Source organism: Ictalurus furcatus, chromosome 22, assembly GCF_023375685.1.
Source record: "Ictalurus furcatus strain D&B chromosome 22, Billie_1.0, whole genome shotgun sequence".
Taxonomy (NCBI): domain Eukaryota; kingdom Metazoa; phylum Chordata; class Actinopteri; order Siluriformes; family Ictaluridae; genus Ictalurus; species Ictalurus furcatus.
In genome coordinates this window covers 9936493-9949210 of record NC_071276.1, presented here as the reverse complement: position 1 = coordinate 9949210, position 12718 = coordinate 9936493, and the positions used below count along the sequence as shown (strand labels likewise).

The 12718-nt window shown below is 38.8% G+C and overlaps 1 protein-coding gene across 1 annotated transcript in view; it reads left to right on the top strand.

The window, feature by feature from the left end:
* Nucleotides 1-12718, top strand: part of col27a1b (collagen, type XXVII, alpha 1b) — a 73464-nt gene that overhangs the window by 54640 nt on the left and 6106 nt on the right. The window contains exons 30-59 of the mRNA XM_053610816.1: nucleotides 80-124; nucleotides 499-543; nucleotides 663-716; nucleotides 1035-1088; nucleotides 1564-1617; nucleotides 1896-1949; nucleotides 2037-2090; nucleotides 2202-2309; nucleotides 4175-4228; nucleotides 4326-4433; nucleotides 4527-4580; nucleotides 4693-4746; nucleotides 4951-5007; nucleotides 5119-5172; nucleotides 5277-5330; nucleotides 5408-5461; nucleotides 5593-5646; nucleotides 5774-5881; nucleotides 5987-6094; nucleotides 6204-6311; nucleotides 6398-6451; nucleotides 7300-7362; nucleotides 7460-7513; nucleotides 7613-7648; nucleotides 7926-7943; nucleotides 8595-8630; nucleotides 8745-8771; nucleotides 8907-8972; nucleotides 9073-9241; nucleotides 11868-11977. Coding sequence (XP_053466791.1) covers nucleotides 80-124; nucleotides 499-543; nucleotides 663-716; nucleotides 1035-1088; nucleotides 1564-1617; nucleotides 1896-1949; nucleotides 2037-2090; nucleotides 2202-2309; nucleotides 4175-4228; nucleotides 4326-4433; nucleotides 4527-4580; nucleotides 4693-4746; nucleotides 4951-5007; nucleotides 5119-5172; nucleotides 5277-5330; nucleotides 5408-5461; nucleotides 5593-5646; nucleotides 5774-5881; nucleotides 5987-6094; nucleotides 6204-6311; nucleotides 6398-6451; nucleotides 7300-7362; nucleotides 7460-7513; nucleotides 7613-7648; nucleotides 7926-7943; nucleotides 8595-8630; nucleotides 8745-8771; nucleotides 8907-8972; nucleotides 9073-9241; nucleotides 11868-11977 — 1968 coding nt within the window. The remainder of the gene's footprint in view (nucleotides 1-79; nucleotides 125-498; nucleotides 544-662; nucleotides 717-1034; nucleotides 1089-1563; nucleotides 1618-1895; nucleotides 1950-2036; nucleotides 2091-2201; nucleotides 2310-4174; nucleotides 4229-4325; nucleotides 4434-4526; nucleotides 4581-4692; nucleotides 4747-4950; nucleotides 5008-5118; nucleotides 5173-5276; nucleotides 5331-5407; nucleotides 5462-5592; nucleotides 5647-5773; nucleotides 5882-5986; nucleotides 6095-6203; nucleotides 6312-6397; nucleotides 6452-7299; nucleotides 7363-7459; nucleotides 7514-7612; nucleotides 7649-7925; nucleotides 7944-8594; nucleotides 8631-8744; nucleotides 8772-8906; nucleotides 8973-9072; nucleotides 9242-11867; nucleotides 11978-12718) is intronic.

Here is a 12718-nt window from a genome sequence, read left to right as displayed (position 1 = left end):
CCTGACAATAACATCTCTGTTAGTTTTCATAATTGAAACCTACTGCTAGCTCATGGAGAAATCTCTCCTGTCTCTTCAGGGTCTGGATGGTCCACCAGGGAAATTGGGTTTAACAGGCCAGAAGGTATGATGGCACATTTTTGATTCCCCTTCTGTTTGTTGTGCGGTTTTGCTGCTTCCACATGTGCATGAAAGTCTATTTGAAACTATCCGATTATGCAGATCGTTCTTTTTTCATTGGCATTGAAGGGGCTGCCAAGATTTTGCGGCTTACATTAGCATCTGTTTTGTTATAAATAGAATATTTATACTCTCAGACTCAAGAATAGACAATGAGACTCATTACAGAGTTGAGGCAACTCGAGCCCTGAGAGGTTGCATAATAGCAAGCCAGGTCGTAATTCCAATTTGGATCATATAGCATTGTGTATTGTATGTTTCTCCTTGGCATGGCAAATGGAATCATGGACTGATCGCTGTGTCTATGTCTTCAATCAGGGAAAAATCGGTGAACCAGGGGAAGCTGGACCACCAGGATTCCCAGTAAGTAATTGGATCTCTTTGGAGCATGAACGCAGCCATAGAACGATATTAGGTACTAAAATAATGAAGTGCTCAGTTTGAGATGTTGATAAATCCATTAAGACTTACTATATTTAAAGGGTATCCAAGGACCCTCCGGAATACCAGGAGCAAAGGGAATCCCAGGAATGCCTGTGAGTCTCTTGGGAAATTGTTTGCAGCTTGTTTACATATAATGATACACCGAATAAACTGCATCTTAAAATAACTGGAGCTTGAAACAAATCAGTAGGTTAGCAATACAGAGTTTGCAAATAGATTTTTGTTAGATTAATTTTTAGTGCTTTAGGTTATTTGGAATTACTTAGAAAAGAAAACAATCATGTAATTTATCTAACTTCTCCTACCATGTAATTTTAACTAAGCTTGCCTGCTTGAGGGTATGTTTGAATCATTTTTACTACTATGTTAAGAAATAAAATAAATTCCCTAATAATTTGGCTTGTTTACAGGGACCTTCAGGGCCATCAGGAACAATAGGCCCTTTGGGTGAGATTGGCTTGATGGTAAGGTTATATTGAATATCATTTAAATATTTATACAGTGAAAATGATCTCCAGTTAATGTACATAACAGGATAGTGAATATTTCACACCCAGTATAATTGGTATCATTATACTAGTATAACCCAGTATAATTCAATCTACTCCCCTGTTACTGATCTTTCAGGGGGTGGAGGGGGCTTGTTAATTTCCATACAGCATGTAGTTGCCACATTAGAAATTCTCTTCTTGATTCCAATGTACAGTGTCATATCGTCATACAGGACTAGATGCCTCATTACAGGCTTTGCTCTTTGGTATAATAATTTAAAAATGGTAGCTCACAAGCCTTTCAGCATTTCAGCACTTCTGCTTCCAATTACCCGCATTGTACAAAAGTCCAGCACACCAGTGAAGTAGAACACTTTCAGATGTGATTAACTAATGGTTGGTAAATTCCAGTGTGGTTTCATAGGCTGTTTCCTGTTCTGTGTGACAGGGCCTACCTGGAAAAGTCGGGGAAGTGGGCTTACCTGGAGAACTTGGAGAGAAGGTGAAGCATTTATGTGGTTTGCCATTTATACTCATATAATGTTAATTAGTCATATGGACCTCCTTGTATGGAAAATATGCACTATATAAAGATTAATTGGTTCCATAATAGAGCTATGAAACATGACCAGCAGTAGTAGTCTTCACACAGTGATGCCTTTGGACTGCTGATTCTAGATCACTAATTGTAACACTCTTTCCCAGTCATTTCTACATACTTGGAATGAAATAATTAATACACTTGTGGCAATGACAAGTTCACATGTACACATTTTCTAGGGAGCTGTTGGGCCTCCTGGAAACATCGGTGAACCTGGCTTGATTGGAATAAGAGTAGGTTAATTCAGTAATCATGAAATACTCAACTTGTGCTCGCTTGTTCATGCAGATCAGTAATAATTAATAAGTTTCTCCTTGTAGGGCGAGCATGGGCTCAGCGGAGAAACCGGGCAGAGTGGCCTCGATGGAGCCAAGGTTAGAGAAATCCATTTATAACACCAGCATGTGTTCAAAATGAGCTGCAGAGTTATTCCTCAGGCTAGCATAGATCAGTTTGATCAGTCTGAATTGTTCTGTTGCATGCAGGGCGAAAAGGGGGACATGGGAGTAGAGGGCGAGCAAGGAGAAAAAGGAGAAATGGGACTGAAAGGAAAGGAGGGGCCACCTGGAGATCCTGGCCTAGTTGGCGTCAGGGTAAGTTATTTTTGGTGCTGTTCTAATTTGGGTTATCTTATTAGTGGTGTTCATAGGGCTACAGGCTGTCTTATGACACTACGACAATGGCTATTAAGGTAAGATATCTTATTTTGCTGCTGTTCTAATTTGTGTTATTTTATTGGTAACACTTTATGAGTGATGTTCATATGGCTGCATGACACTTGTATGACATAAATCTATGCAAACAAAGCCTTTTACCAGTAAACAAGTAATGTAACAGCTAAGTCAAGTGACATAAGGCTGGCACTTTTGGTTAACATAAGATTGTCTTATGACACTATGGTATATTTTGTCGACATAAGGTTGTCTTAGGACATTGACATTTTATAATGATAATGAGTCTTTATTGGTCACATATACAGTAGAGCACAGTGAAATTGTTTTCTTCACGTACCCCAGCCTGTCAGGAAGCTGGGGTCGGAGCGCAGGGTCAGCCATGATACGGCACCCCTGGAGCAGAGAGGGTTAAGTTACTTGCTCAAGGACCCAATAGTTGCAGCTTGGCAGTGCTGGGGCTTGAAAACCCGACCTTCCGATCAGTAACCCAGAGCCTTAACAGCTAAGCCACCACTGCCCAACATAAGGTTGACATAAGGTTGACATAAGGTTGTCTTATGATACTATGACACTATTTGGACACATACTGTAAGGTTGTGCTATATCACTATGCTGCTATTTGTCGACATATGGTTGTCCTTTTTTCCTGCTGTTCATAGTGTCTTATTGGTAACACTTTCTGAATGGTTTCCATCTGGCTACATTATACTTGCACAAACTTTTCATAACAACTGACATAAATCTACGCAAACATTTATAAAGCCCTTTTCCTATTAGCAGCAGCTGTCATAAAGACTCTTTCATTTTGTTGTCAGTGTTGATGACATAACAGTTACATCAAGTGCCATAAAGTGTACAAACTATTTGTTGACGTGAGATTGTCTTATGACATGGACTATCTTTGTCAATATACTGTTGTCTTATGACAGTGATACTTTTTTGTTGACATAAGGTTGTCTTATAACATTATGGCACTTTTTGTAACTGTAAGGTTGTCCTATGACTGATACTTTTTGTCAACATGAGGTTGTGTTATGACCCTATGAAACATTGTGTGGTGACACTATAACTCTTTTTGGGACATAACATATAATGACACTATGACACTTTTTACATAAAGTTAAGATGCTGACATTTTTGGTTGACTATGATACTGTGACACTTTGTCAACATAAGGTTGTTAAGACATTTGGAGACATATGGTTGCATTTTGACACTATGACACTATGCCGTGACAAGGTTGTTTTTAGGACACTGGCACTTTTTTGTCTATATAAGGTTGTCTTGTCTTAGGTTGTCTTACTATCACACTTTTTGTTGACATGAGGTTATCTTAAGACATTGTGACACTTTGTGACATAAGGTTGTCTTATGATACTGACACTTTTTATTGACCTAAGGTTGTGCGATGACACTTTCTGCACTGACTTACATTAGATATCTGACTTTGTAGCTCAGTGTACTTCTGGTAGGTTTGTGTCACATATTGGTAATGACCTGATATAAGTTGTCAGGTGAAATTAAAATGGTGAAAGGATGCACTTTTAAAGGTATACACTTCCCAAAAGATGCTTTGCGGTGTCCCTGCACTTGATAGTAATAATTATGAATAAGAAAAGCTGCTGTGTAATACTGTCAGATAGTGAAAGCTCTCACTACCCTTAAGTAAAGTTTTACCACATTTTTTATATGAAGGTCGATTAAAGGGCAGAGTATCTTATTCAGTGAACTCTTCTGTCGTGTAAAATATGTCAATAATAACGATGCTGTATCTCTGTGATCAGGGTCCTGAAGGCAAACCTGGCAAAATTGGTGAAAGGGGAAAACCAGGAGAGAAGGTAGGATGTTAGCACGATGCTGTTTATTATTTCAGTTTACCCTTTCTGCACTTTGTTTATTTTGAATATAGTATAATGAATTTTGGTTTTTCTCCAGGGTCACAAAGGTCACCAGGGTCACCTTGGCGAGACTGGACCGGTTGGTGAACGGGGTCCTGTGGGTTTCCCAGGATCAAAAGGAAACAGAGGAACCATCGGATTTGTGGTAATGTCACACTTTAAAGGCTGATTTACTAACAGAAGACTACAGCAGCTTATATTTCTAACTAACCAAATTTGAATGCTATTTGATTTTTAGGGTGCACCAGGAAAAATGGGCCTTGAAGGAAATCTGGGCCTGAAAGGATATGAAGTAAATGTCTTCATACAAGCATAACAATAGCTATTCCATTAATTGTATGAAGTCATAGGAATCGCATTAGTACTGTATGTCTTATGTTGTCTTTATTTAACTTTGACTCTAGGGACACCAGGGAACTCAAGGTCCAATTGGCCCCACAGGACCAAAAGGTGCAAAGGTAAAATTTCACATATACTGTAGTTGATAGTGCTGTGGTTGTCTATAAGTTGTTTAGAAGTAACCTAAGTAACTAAAAATAAGATCATTATGGTTGGAATAACAAGCTGATAGATTTTTTTTACTTTATTGGTATATTTTTCAGTAGTCACCTTTGTCAAATAATTTAATTAAATAAAATGAATGGATTTTCTGCTCTCTGCAGGGTGAACCAGGGGATGATGGGAAGATTGAAGGCCCTGCTGGTCCTCCAGGTGACATCGTGAGTCAGTCTGATGGGTTTTAGCATGGATGCTCTTGTTGCCATTGTTATTGTTATAGGGGGATTCTACTGAGTTCCAAACAGATCATTGTGTGCTTTATTTGGATTCAGGGCCCTGTTGGTCCAAGAGGGGTCAGAGGAGAACCAGGTGACCCTGGCTACCCAGTAAGCACAACGCTCCTCTGTCAAAATAAGTACTAGATTTTCACTTAAAATTGAGCTTTAATGGCATGAATATTTTCTGACAAAATTGTTTTGTTGGTTGTCAGGGTCAGCAAGGTATAGATGGAGAAAGGGGCAAGCCTGGAGCTCCTGGATTGCCAGTAAGCACATGTACATTAGATGTAAATTATGTCATCAGCAATTTCATTTGATTTATTTGTAATGGTTGTGCTCACAGGGAAACCCTGGTCCAAGAGGCATTCTGGGATCCAAAGGATCCAAAGGCGATCGAGTGAGGACAATTCAGCATGGATACATGCATCTCCATACTGTTTCTAATATTGTCGTACCACATTCTGTGTTTGGCAAATTACATCTATTAGGTTATGTTAATCAAATTGTATTTTTTTTTTTCTTAATCAGGGCCCAAAAGGCAAAAAGGGTGCTCGAAGTGAATCTGGCAGCAGAGGGCCTCCTGTAAGTGTCAGTCTGATGCCTGCTGTAAAGAAAATGTATAATAGAACAGACTGACTGGTCATTTTAATAGAGAAACCATAGAAAACTATGATCAATCATTCCCAAACATGTTTTATTGTATTTTTAGGGTCCTATTGGTCCCCCTGGTCCCAGAGGGGTGGTTGGTCGAGAAGGACCTGAGGGAAGTCCTGGCATGGATGGAGCTCCTGGAAAAGATGGGCCTAAAGGAATGCCAGTAAGAACGTTTATGTATTCTCTATAATCTTAGATTCATGCAAATTGTAGGTTACCTGATTGTTTACATTTCAACTCTGCATCTTCTCTTGTGTATTTGTGTTAGGGGGAGCAGGGAAGTGATGGAGAAGTGGGTTTACCTGGAAAGACAGGGCCACATGGCCAAACAGGGCAACCTGGCTTACAAGGGAGTCAAGGATCCTTTGGACCAAAGGTAGTCAAATAGGAAATAATCCATACAGTGTCAGAGAAGACTGTAGTGTCAGCATATATACTGTAGATGGCAGTTCTATGATCTCTCATGGCTCTTCTTGCTTTGTTAGGGTGAGAGAGGCCCACCAGGTGAGATTGGACCTATTGGCAAGCGTGGAATCCATGGAACCATGGGGATGCAAGGGAAATCAGGCAACCATGGAGTTAAAGGCCAACCTGTGAGTGATAAAAAAAAATTATTTTTACTGGACAGTCGTACTCATTTTTCAGAGACAGTAAAATGTCATTTGTGTTTTTTCGCCAGGGCGATCCTGGCGAGAGGGGATTGTCTGGACCTCTTGGACACTTTGGACCTAAGGTGAGACCTCTTCCAGTCCTTTCTGATTATATGTAATGCATGTGGGTCAAATGCAGAATCCATATTCACCATGCCTTCTCAAGCATCCAGTGATAGTATTTTCCTGCACTCATAAATACATATAGAAAGTCAATAAGATAGTTAGTTCTTTAATGGTTTATACATTTACCGTGGTATTTTAAAGCCTATCGTGATTTGCTCTCATAGCTTTGGCTTTTATTTGATTTTAATATTGGTACTTTCCGTTCATCTGAGCCAAAGGTAAATCAGGCCCCAGATTGATTTGCATGCTTAATTTTCATTTTAATTGTCATCTTGTTTTGTGAAATGTTGGTAAATGGTCTTTTAATTTAGGGAATTAGTATCTGGCAGAGCCTGCACAGTCTGAATGCGCAGGTGAAGGCCAGCTGTGTAAATATAGGCTTACACATGGAGTCTGTGCACACAATTACTCACCCAAACATTATGGTGATTTGATCATTGTATGATGGTGACTAATTAGCTGCCGCTAGTCTGTTTCAAGTTCATTTCAGACAGGTATGTGTGACTACTGTGTGTGACATAGTTTAGTTAAAGGGAAAATTCACCCAAACATTGATAGTGTGCCTGGCAACGGATAACGGCTGACGTGATGACATCACACTAACTGTCAGTATTCGTATCTATTCATTATTAAACATATTAACATTTATTTAAGCTCTTTAATCATTAGGTAACAGACAGTATGACACAATCAATACCATATACAGTACAGTGTGATATACTGTGTATGATCTAATGTCAGCTGGCAAGTAGATACATGAAGTCTAATTTGAACTTGAAATGGAAATAGATGTGTTATTTTATAGGGTCCACCTGGTGATGCTGGTCCTGCTGGTATCCAGGGACCACGAGGACCACAGGGTTTGATGGTAGGGACCACTATGAGCTCATTTATAACAGACCCTAATGAGATATCCCACGGCTGCTCTGTCAGCAATTACTGCAGGCATTTCTTTTTTTTTTCAGGGATCGAGAGGTGCCATCGGACCAGTCGGAATCATCGGACCCAGCGGTTATCCAGTACGTGCTACAAAATCTTTTTATGTTTCTTTAGATTTTACTGCAGGGGATGTTTAATGTGTAGCACACAGTCTGAAATAACTCACCTCTGTCTGTTAGGGACCTCACGGGGACAAAGGAAGTCGAGGGGAGATGGTGAGTGACCCATCCTTGGGTGCTTTCCTGTATATACAGGTGTGGTGTTATTTTGGGATGTGTGCAAAAAAAATTAAAGCCTAGTGCTTACTCAGTGCGTGCTGATGTTCCAGTAAAAAAATAATGGATCCTCTGTGTGTTTGGGTTAATTTCAGCCAGGAGCAATATGACAGTTATAGAAAATCATCACACAAACATTGGTTGTTAGTATGATGTGCAATGAGCTGTAAAAGTATATTTGATCTCATATTATTTTTTTGTCTTCTGTTTTGAATAGGGGGTACCAGGACCAAGGGTAAGTTTATTTAAATGATGCATAATTTGACTAAGATTTTAACATGAACTTTTTTACACTGACTTGCCTGTTTATTGTGTACACATTAGGATTGGGAATATTTAAGCCTCCTATGATTCCATGCTGCAATCATGAAGTGATTTTTGGTTCTCGATTCTATACTTTTTTACTTTTAAAAATATAAAGCAAAATGCTGTACCATGGCTACAGTGTGTACAACACTGAGCAAAAGCCCAGATTTTGCGAACCTGTGTAGGATAAGCCGTATGGAAAATGGCTGGATGGATGGATGGATGGACATTTGTCTTGATATTTTTGGTTAGCAGACATTTCATAAGCCTCTCTTACCAGCATCACACACAATAACATCTGGCACTGTTCTGATGAGAATGGTCCACCACCCAAATAATATCCAGACAGATAAGATGGTCTGTTTACACTGATGGATGGGGTAGAGATGGTTGACAAACTGTGCATGGGAACAGATGCAATCATAAATGGCAGATGTACCTGGTAAAATGTCCAGTGAGCTTAGATACACTTTAGTTGTACCTAATAAACTGGCAACCCATAGTATGTCAAGTGTTAACCTAGATCTTTTGCAAACATATGGAACTCTAAATGAACTCATGTTGTGCTGGTCTTTTTTAGGGCCCTCCGGGACCTCGTGGCCCACCGGGACCCCCAGTAAGCACATTTATAATTTATATACACTGTGTAGTATAAATCTATAGTTGAAGAATAACAATAAATGATCACTTTTTTTTATCTTTAATGGTTTAACTGTACTTTGGTGTCTAGGGTCCCCCTGCTTCTTCTCTGTCTCTTGTAAGTATATTTCTGTGTATATTCCAAAAATGTTACACATTGGGGAGGTCCATGTAGCCTTGGCCCACTGTGTTTTAATAATTATAGGGGTTAAGCATTTGCACAAACACTGCATTTTTCATTGTTCTGATACAGAAGAGCGAGGCACTTGGTGCTGCTTTTCAAGTCATATTTGATTCCTACTCTGCACTGAGGTCTGAGGTGAGTCCCTTAAAACATATCTTAAAAAGTGCTCTAAGTACATATTAGTTAAAGTAAAGAAAATAGAAAGATCTAAGCATGTCCGTCTTCTGTCCTTCAGACATACTCAGACATAGACATTCCCATGCTGGACCAGGGAACCGAGATCTTTAAGACCCTTCACTACCTCAGTAACCTGATCTACAGCATCAAGAACCCACTGGGAACGCAGGAGAACCCAGCCAGGATGTGCCGGGACCTGCTGGACTGTGAGCACAGAGTGAAAGATGGTAAGGAAGCATCTGCACCTTTAGATTTTCACTGCTAACATGCCACCTCATTTAACAGTCTTTTCGTAAAGTTGTGTTTAAATGTTTGCGTAAGCCAAACCAAACTGAAATTTTTCGCCAGATTTACAAAAGTATCAGGAAGGATGATTTTCTTCGTACTCGCGTGCATATGTTAAAGAACAAAGCATTCTCACCGCAGCTCATTTGCATTTAGAGGCACCCACATTGAGTGATTTTCACTAAGTTCTCTCGATGGTATTCTTAGTCCCTGACCTAGTGAACTGGCATGAGGATGAATTTTTGATAGAGTCTCCAAAGCACTTCTATAAGTCGCTCTGGTTAAGTTCATTTGCAAAATGCTGTAAAGGTAATAAAAATAGCCTAAGTGATTTAAACTCACCGGTATATTCGATATATACAGTGCTGTGAAAAGTATTTACGCCCATCCTGATTTCTTCAGTTTTTGTGTATATCTCATACTAAATTGTTTCAGAAATCAAAACAAAATATGAGATAAAACAAAGGGAACCTGAATAAACACAGAATACAGTTTTTAAATGATAATGTTATTTATTGAAGCAAAAAAGTTATCCAATACCAACTGGTCCTGTGTGAAAATGTATTTGCCCCCGTAAGTTACCAATTCCCCAAATCTATGAAACTGCACGAAAACTCTCCAGTGTGGCTGAACTAAAGTAGTTCTGCAAAGAAGACTGGGCCAAAATTCCACCACAGTGCTGTGAAAGTCCTAGTCCTAGTAAGTGAAAGACTGATCTTATCTAGTTATCGGAAGTGTTTGGTTGCAGTTATTGTTGCTAAAGGTGGCACAAGCAGATTTTAAGTTTAAGGGGGCAATTCGTTTTTTCACATGGATGATAGGTATTGGATAACTTTGTTTTGCTTCAATTAAAAAAATACTTATACAAATACTTTTTCACAGCACTGTAAAAGTGCAATAATCCCTGCAAATTATATTACTTAAATTCAATCAAGTTAAAGTTTACACACACACACACAGGAGCATGTGAAGAATATGAATTTTTCTGAATTTACAGCATTTTCTTGTTCATGTAAATCATTGTGTAATTTCTTTAAAACACAAGAATTTCTTGTGTAAACGCTCGTACGAACGATTTACACATAAATCTGTTCATCTCCAGCTTGATAAATGAGGCAGCTTATGACCCGCAAACAATGTAGTTGCATACAGTATCAGGTGTGAACAATTCATATATTCATTAGCTATCCCTCTGGGCAAGTGAAAGCTCCAGTGTGCTTGCCCAGTCCCATGTTGTACAGTACTTGCCTGGAGGCATAATTAACTATGCTAAAAAGTGGCAAATAACCTAATTTAACACAAGTATGATGAGCTAATTATGTGCATTTATACAGACGATTGAAAATAAGCGAGTATTTAAATCCCTGGGAGAGGGCAATTTATGTAGCCAAAGTACACAATAGGCCTCTTCGTTCAATATCAGTGCCTCCCCTCACTAATGCTCTTGTGGCTGAATGAATAAGTCCCCACAGCCACACTCCAAAATCTAGTGGAATGCCTTCCCAGAAGAGTGGAGACTGTTATAGCAGAAAAGAGGGGACCAACTCCATATTAATGCCATGCCTTTTTGAATAGGATGTTTAACAAACACATACGGGTGTCATGGTCAGCTTCTTTTGGCCATATAGTGTATTTCTCCTCTCCTAATAATGTGCTGCTGATGAAGCTTATCCCCTGTGTTTGCACCTTTGACAAAATGTTTTTGGCTAACATTTCAGCTATGAGCTGTGGCGTTCTCTCGTCACTAATAAAAACATTACTTGAGCGTGACTAGCGCCTTTATTATCGCTCGATGAAGTGTTAAAATTCGACTGTGTGTTGTGCTAACATTAGAGTTATATAACAGGTTTAGATTTTGCACTGTACTGTATTTTCCTCAGTTTTGTCACAATTTCCACATCCCGCTTCTGGAAATAATGTCCAGCATCAATGCAAGCCAAATAATATGCCTAGTAAAATAGTTCCTATGGCATTGAGGTGCTTTGCATTACCAAGAAGTATAAAGTCAAAAGTCAATAGGGAGTAGAGTTCTTTTCTCTGATTATTGGAAGAATTGTCTGCCAGGGCAGGGCTGCCAGGGTATCAGTGGGTTTTATGCCATATTGACTAGTTTTGAAACAAGGTTCTGGCCGAAAAATGTAAGACAGCAAGTAGTGTTTTTTGGCTAGTTTAAAAATAGTCCATGGTCACCATGATCTTGTTTTATATCAAATAATTGTAATTAACTTGAATTCATTTGATAGGTAAACAAACAGGCAAACAAAGGGAAAATGTAAGTACAGACAGTGTACCTACAATGTACAGAGCTTTTTTTTGTTGTTGTTGTAAAATATATTGCAAAGATTGGGATTGAGGAAAGGGATTATGGAATGGATAATGGCTGAACCATGTGATAAAACAAATAGTTGTATTGGAGATACAGCAAATCAGACATGTGTAAGCAGCATGGTGGCCATATTTCCCATGCAATGACTGAGAAAAAGTTCCCCAGGCTAGATATTGTCGACCCATGAACATTGTTTCCTGAATTACTAATTAGAACTGTGTTTTTTTGTAATTTGTCTAAAGGCACTTATTGGATTGACCCAAACCTGGGCTGCTCCTCTGACACAATTGAAGTCACCTGCAACTTCACAGGCAGAGGTCAGACCTGCCTGAGGCCGCTCACTACATCCAAGGTAAACGCTCATTATTCTTTTAAATGTAACATTTCTTTTGTATTTTTATAATATTTAGAAACTTTAAATGAATACTATGGGTTTTCAAGCTGCTCTCTACCTACTGCATCTATGTAACTTTGGGACATTTTCCTGTGGAACCCTTTTTTAGTTTAAAACACTTTGAAGACATCCCTTTAATGTCTATTTTCTTTGGTAGCTTGTAGACACTCACTACACTAAGTGTAGCCTATGGAAAACCTTCTTTGCTTTATATACAGTATATGAGCTTGCACAGAAAGCTGACCCACTTAGATGTATATTGTATTTTGTCAGAATGCTAGATGAAGAATTGTGACTTTAACTAACAACTTTTGTTTCCACTGGGGCTTCATTTCATTTGGCTACTCACTTGGACACATCTTTACTTTTCATCTTTTCTGTTTGCACTCTACAGAATTTCCTTGAGATCTCAAGGGTTTATTTGTCTTAATGAAGGTAGATCTCCTGACAATACATTTCCTATTTTTATAACTTAAAGTTTGTGTTTATTATTATGGGAAAGGATTTTTTGCTACCTTTAGGAACCACAACAGCAATCCGTCTTTATTGAACCTAGGGAATTGAATCTCTTAAGGGATATGTAGATTAAAACTGTGTACACTGGGTGTAAGCAATTACAATGGATATAAAAAGTCTACGCAACTTTGTTAAATGGCAGGTTTTTGTGAAATGAAACTAAGATCAATCTTTTCATCAATG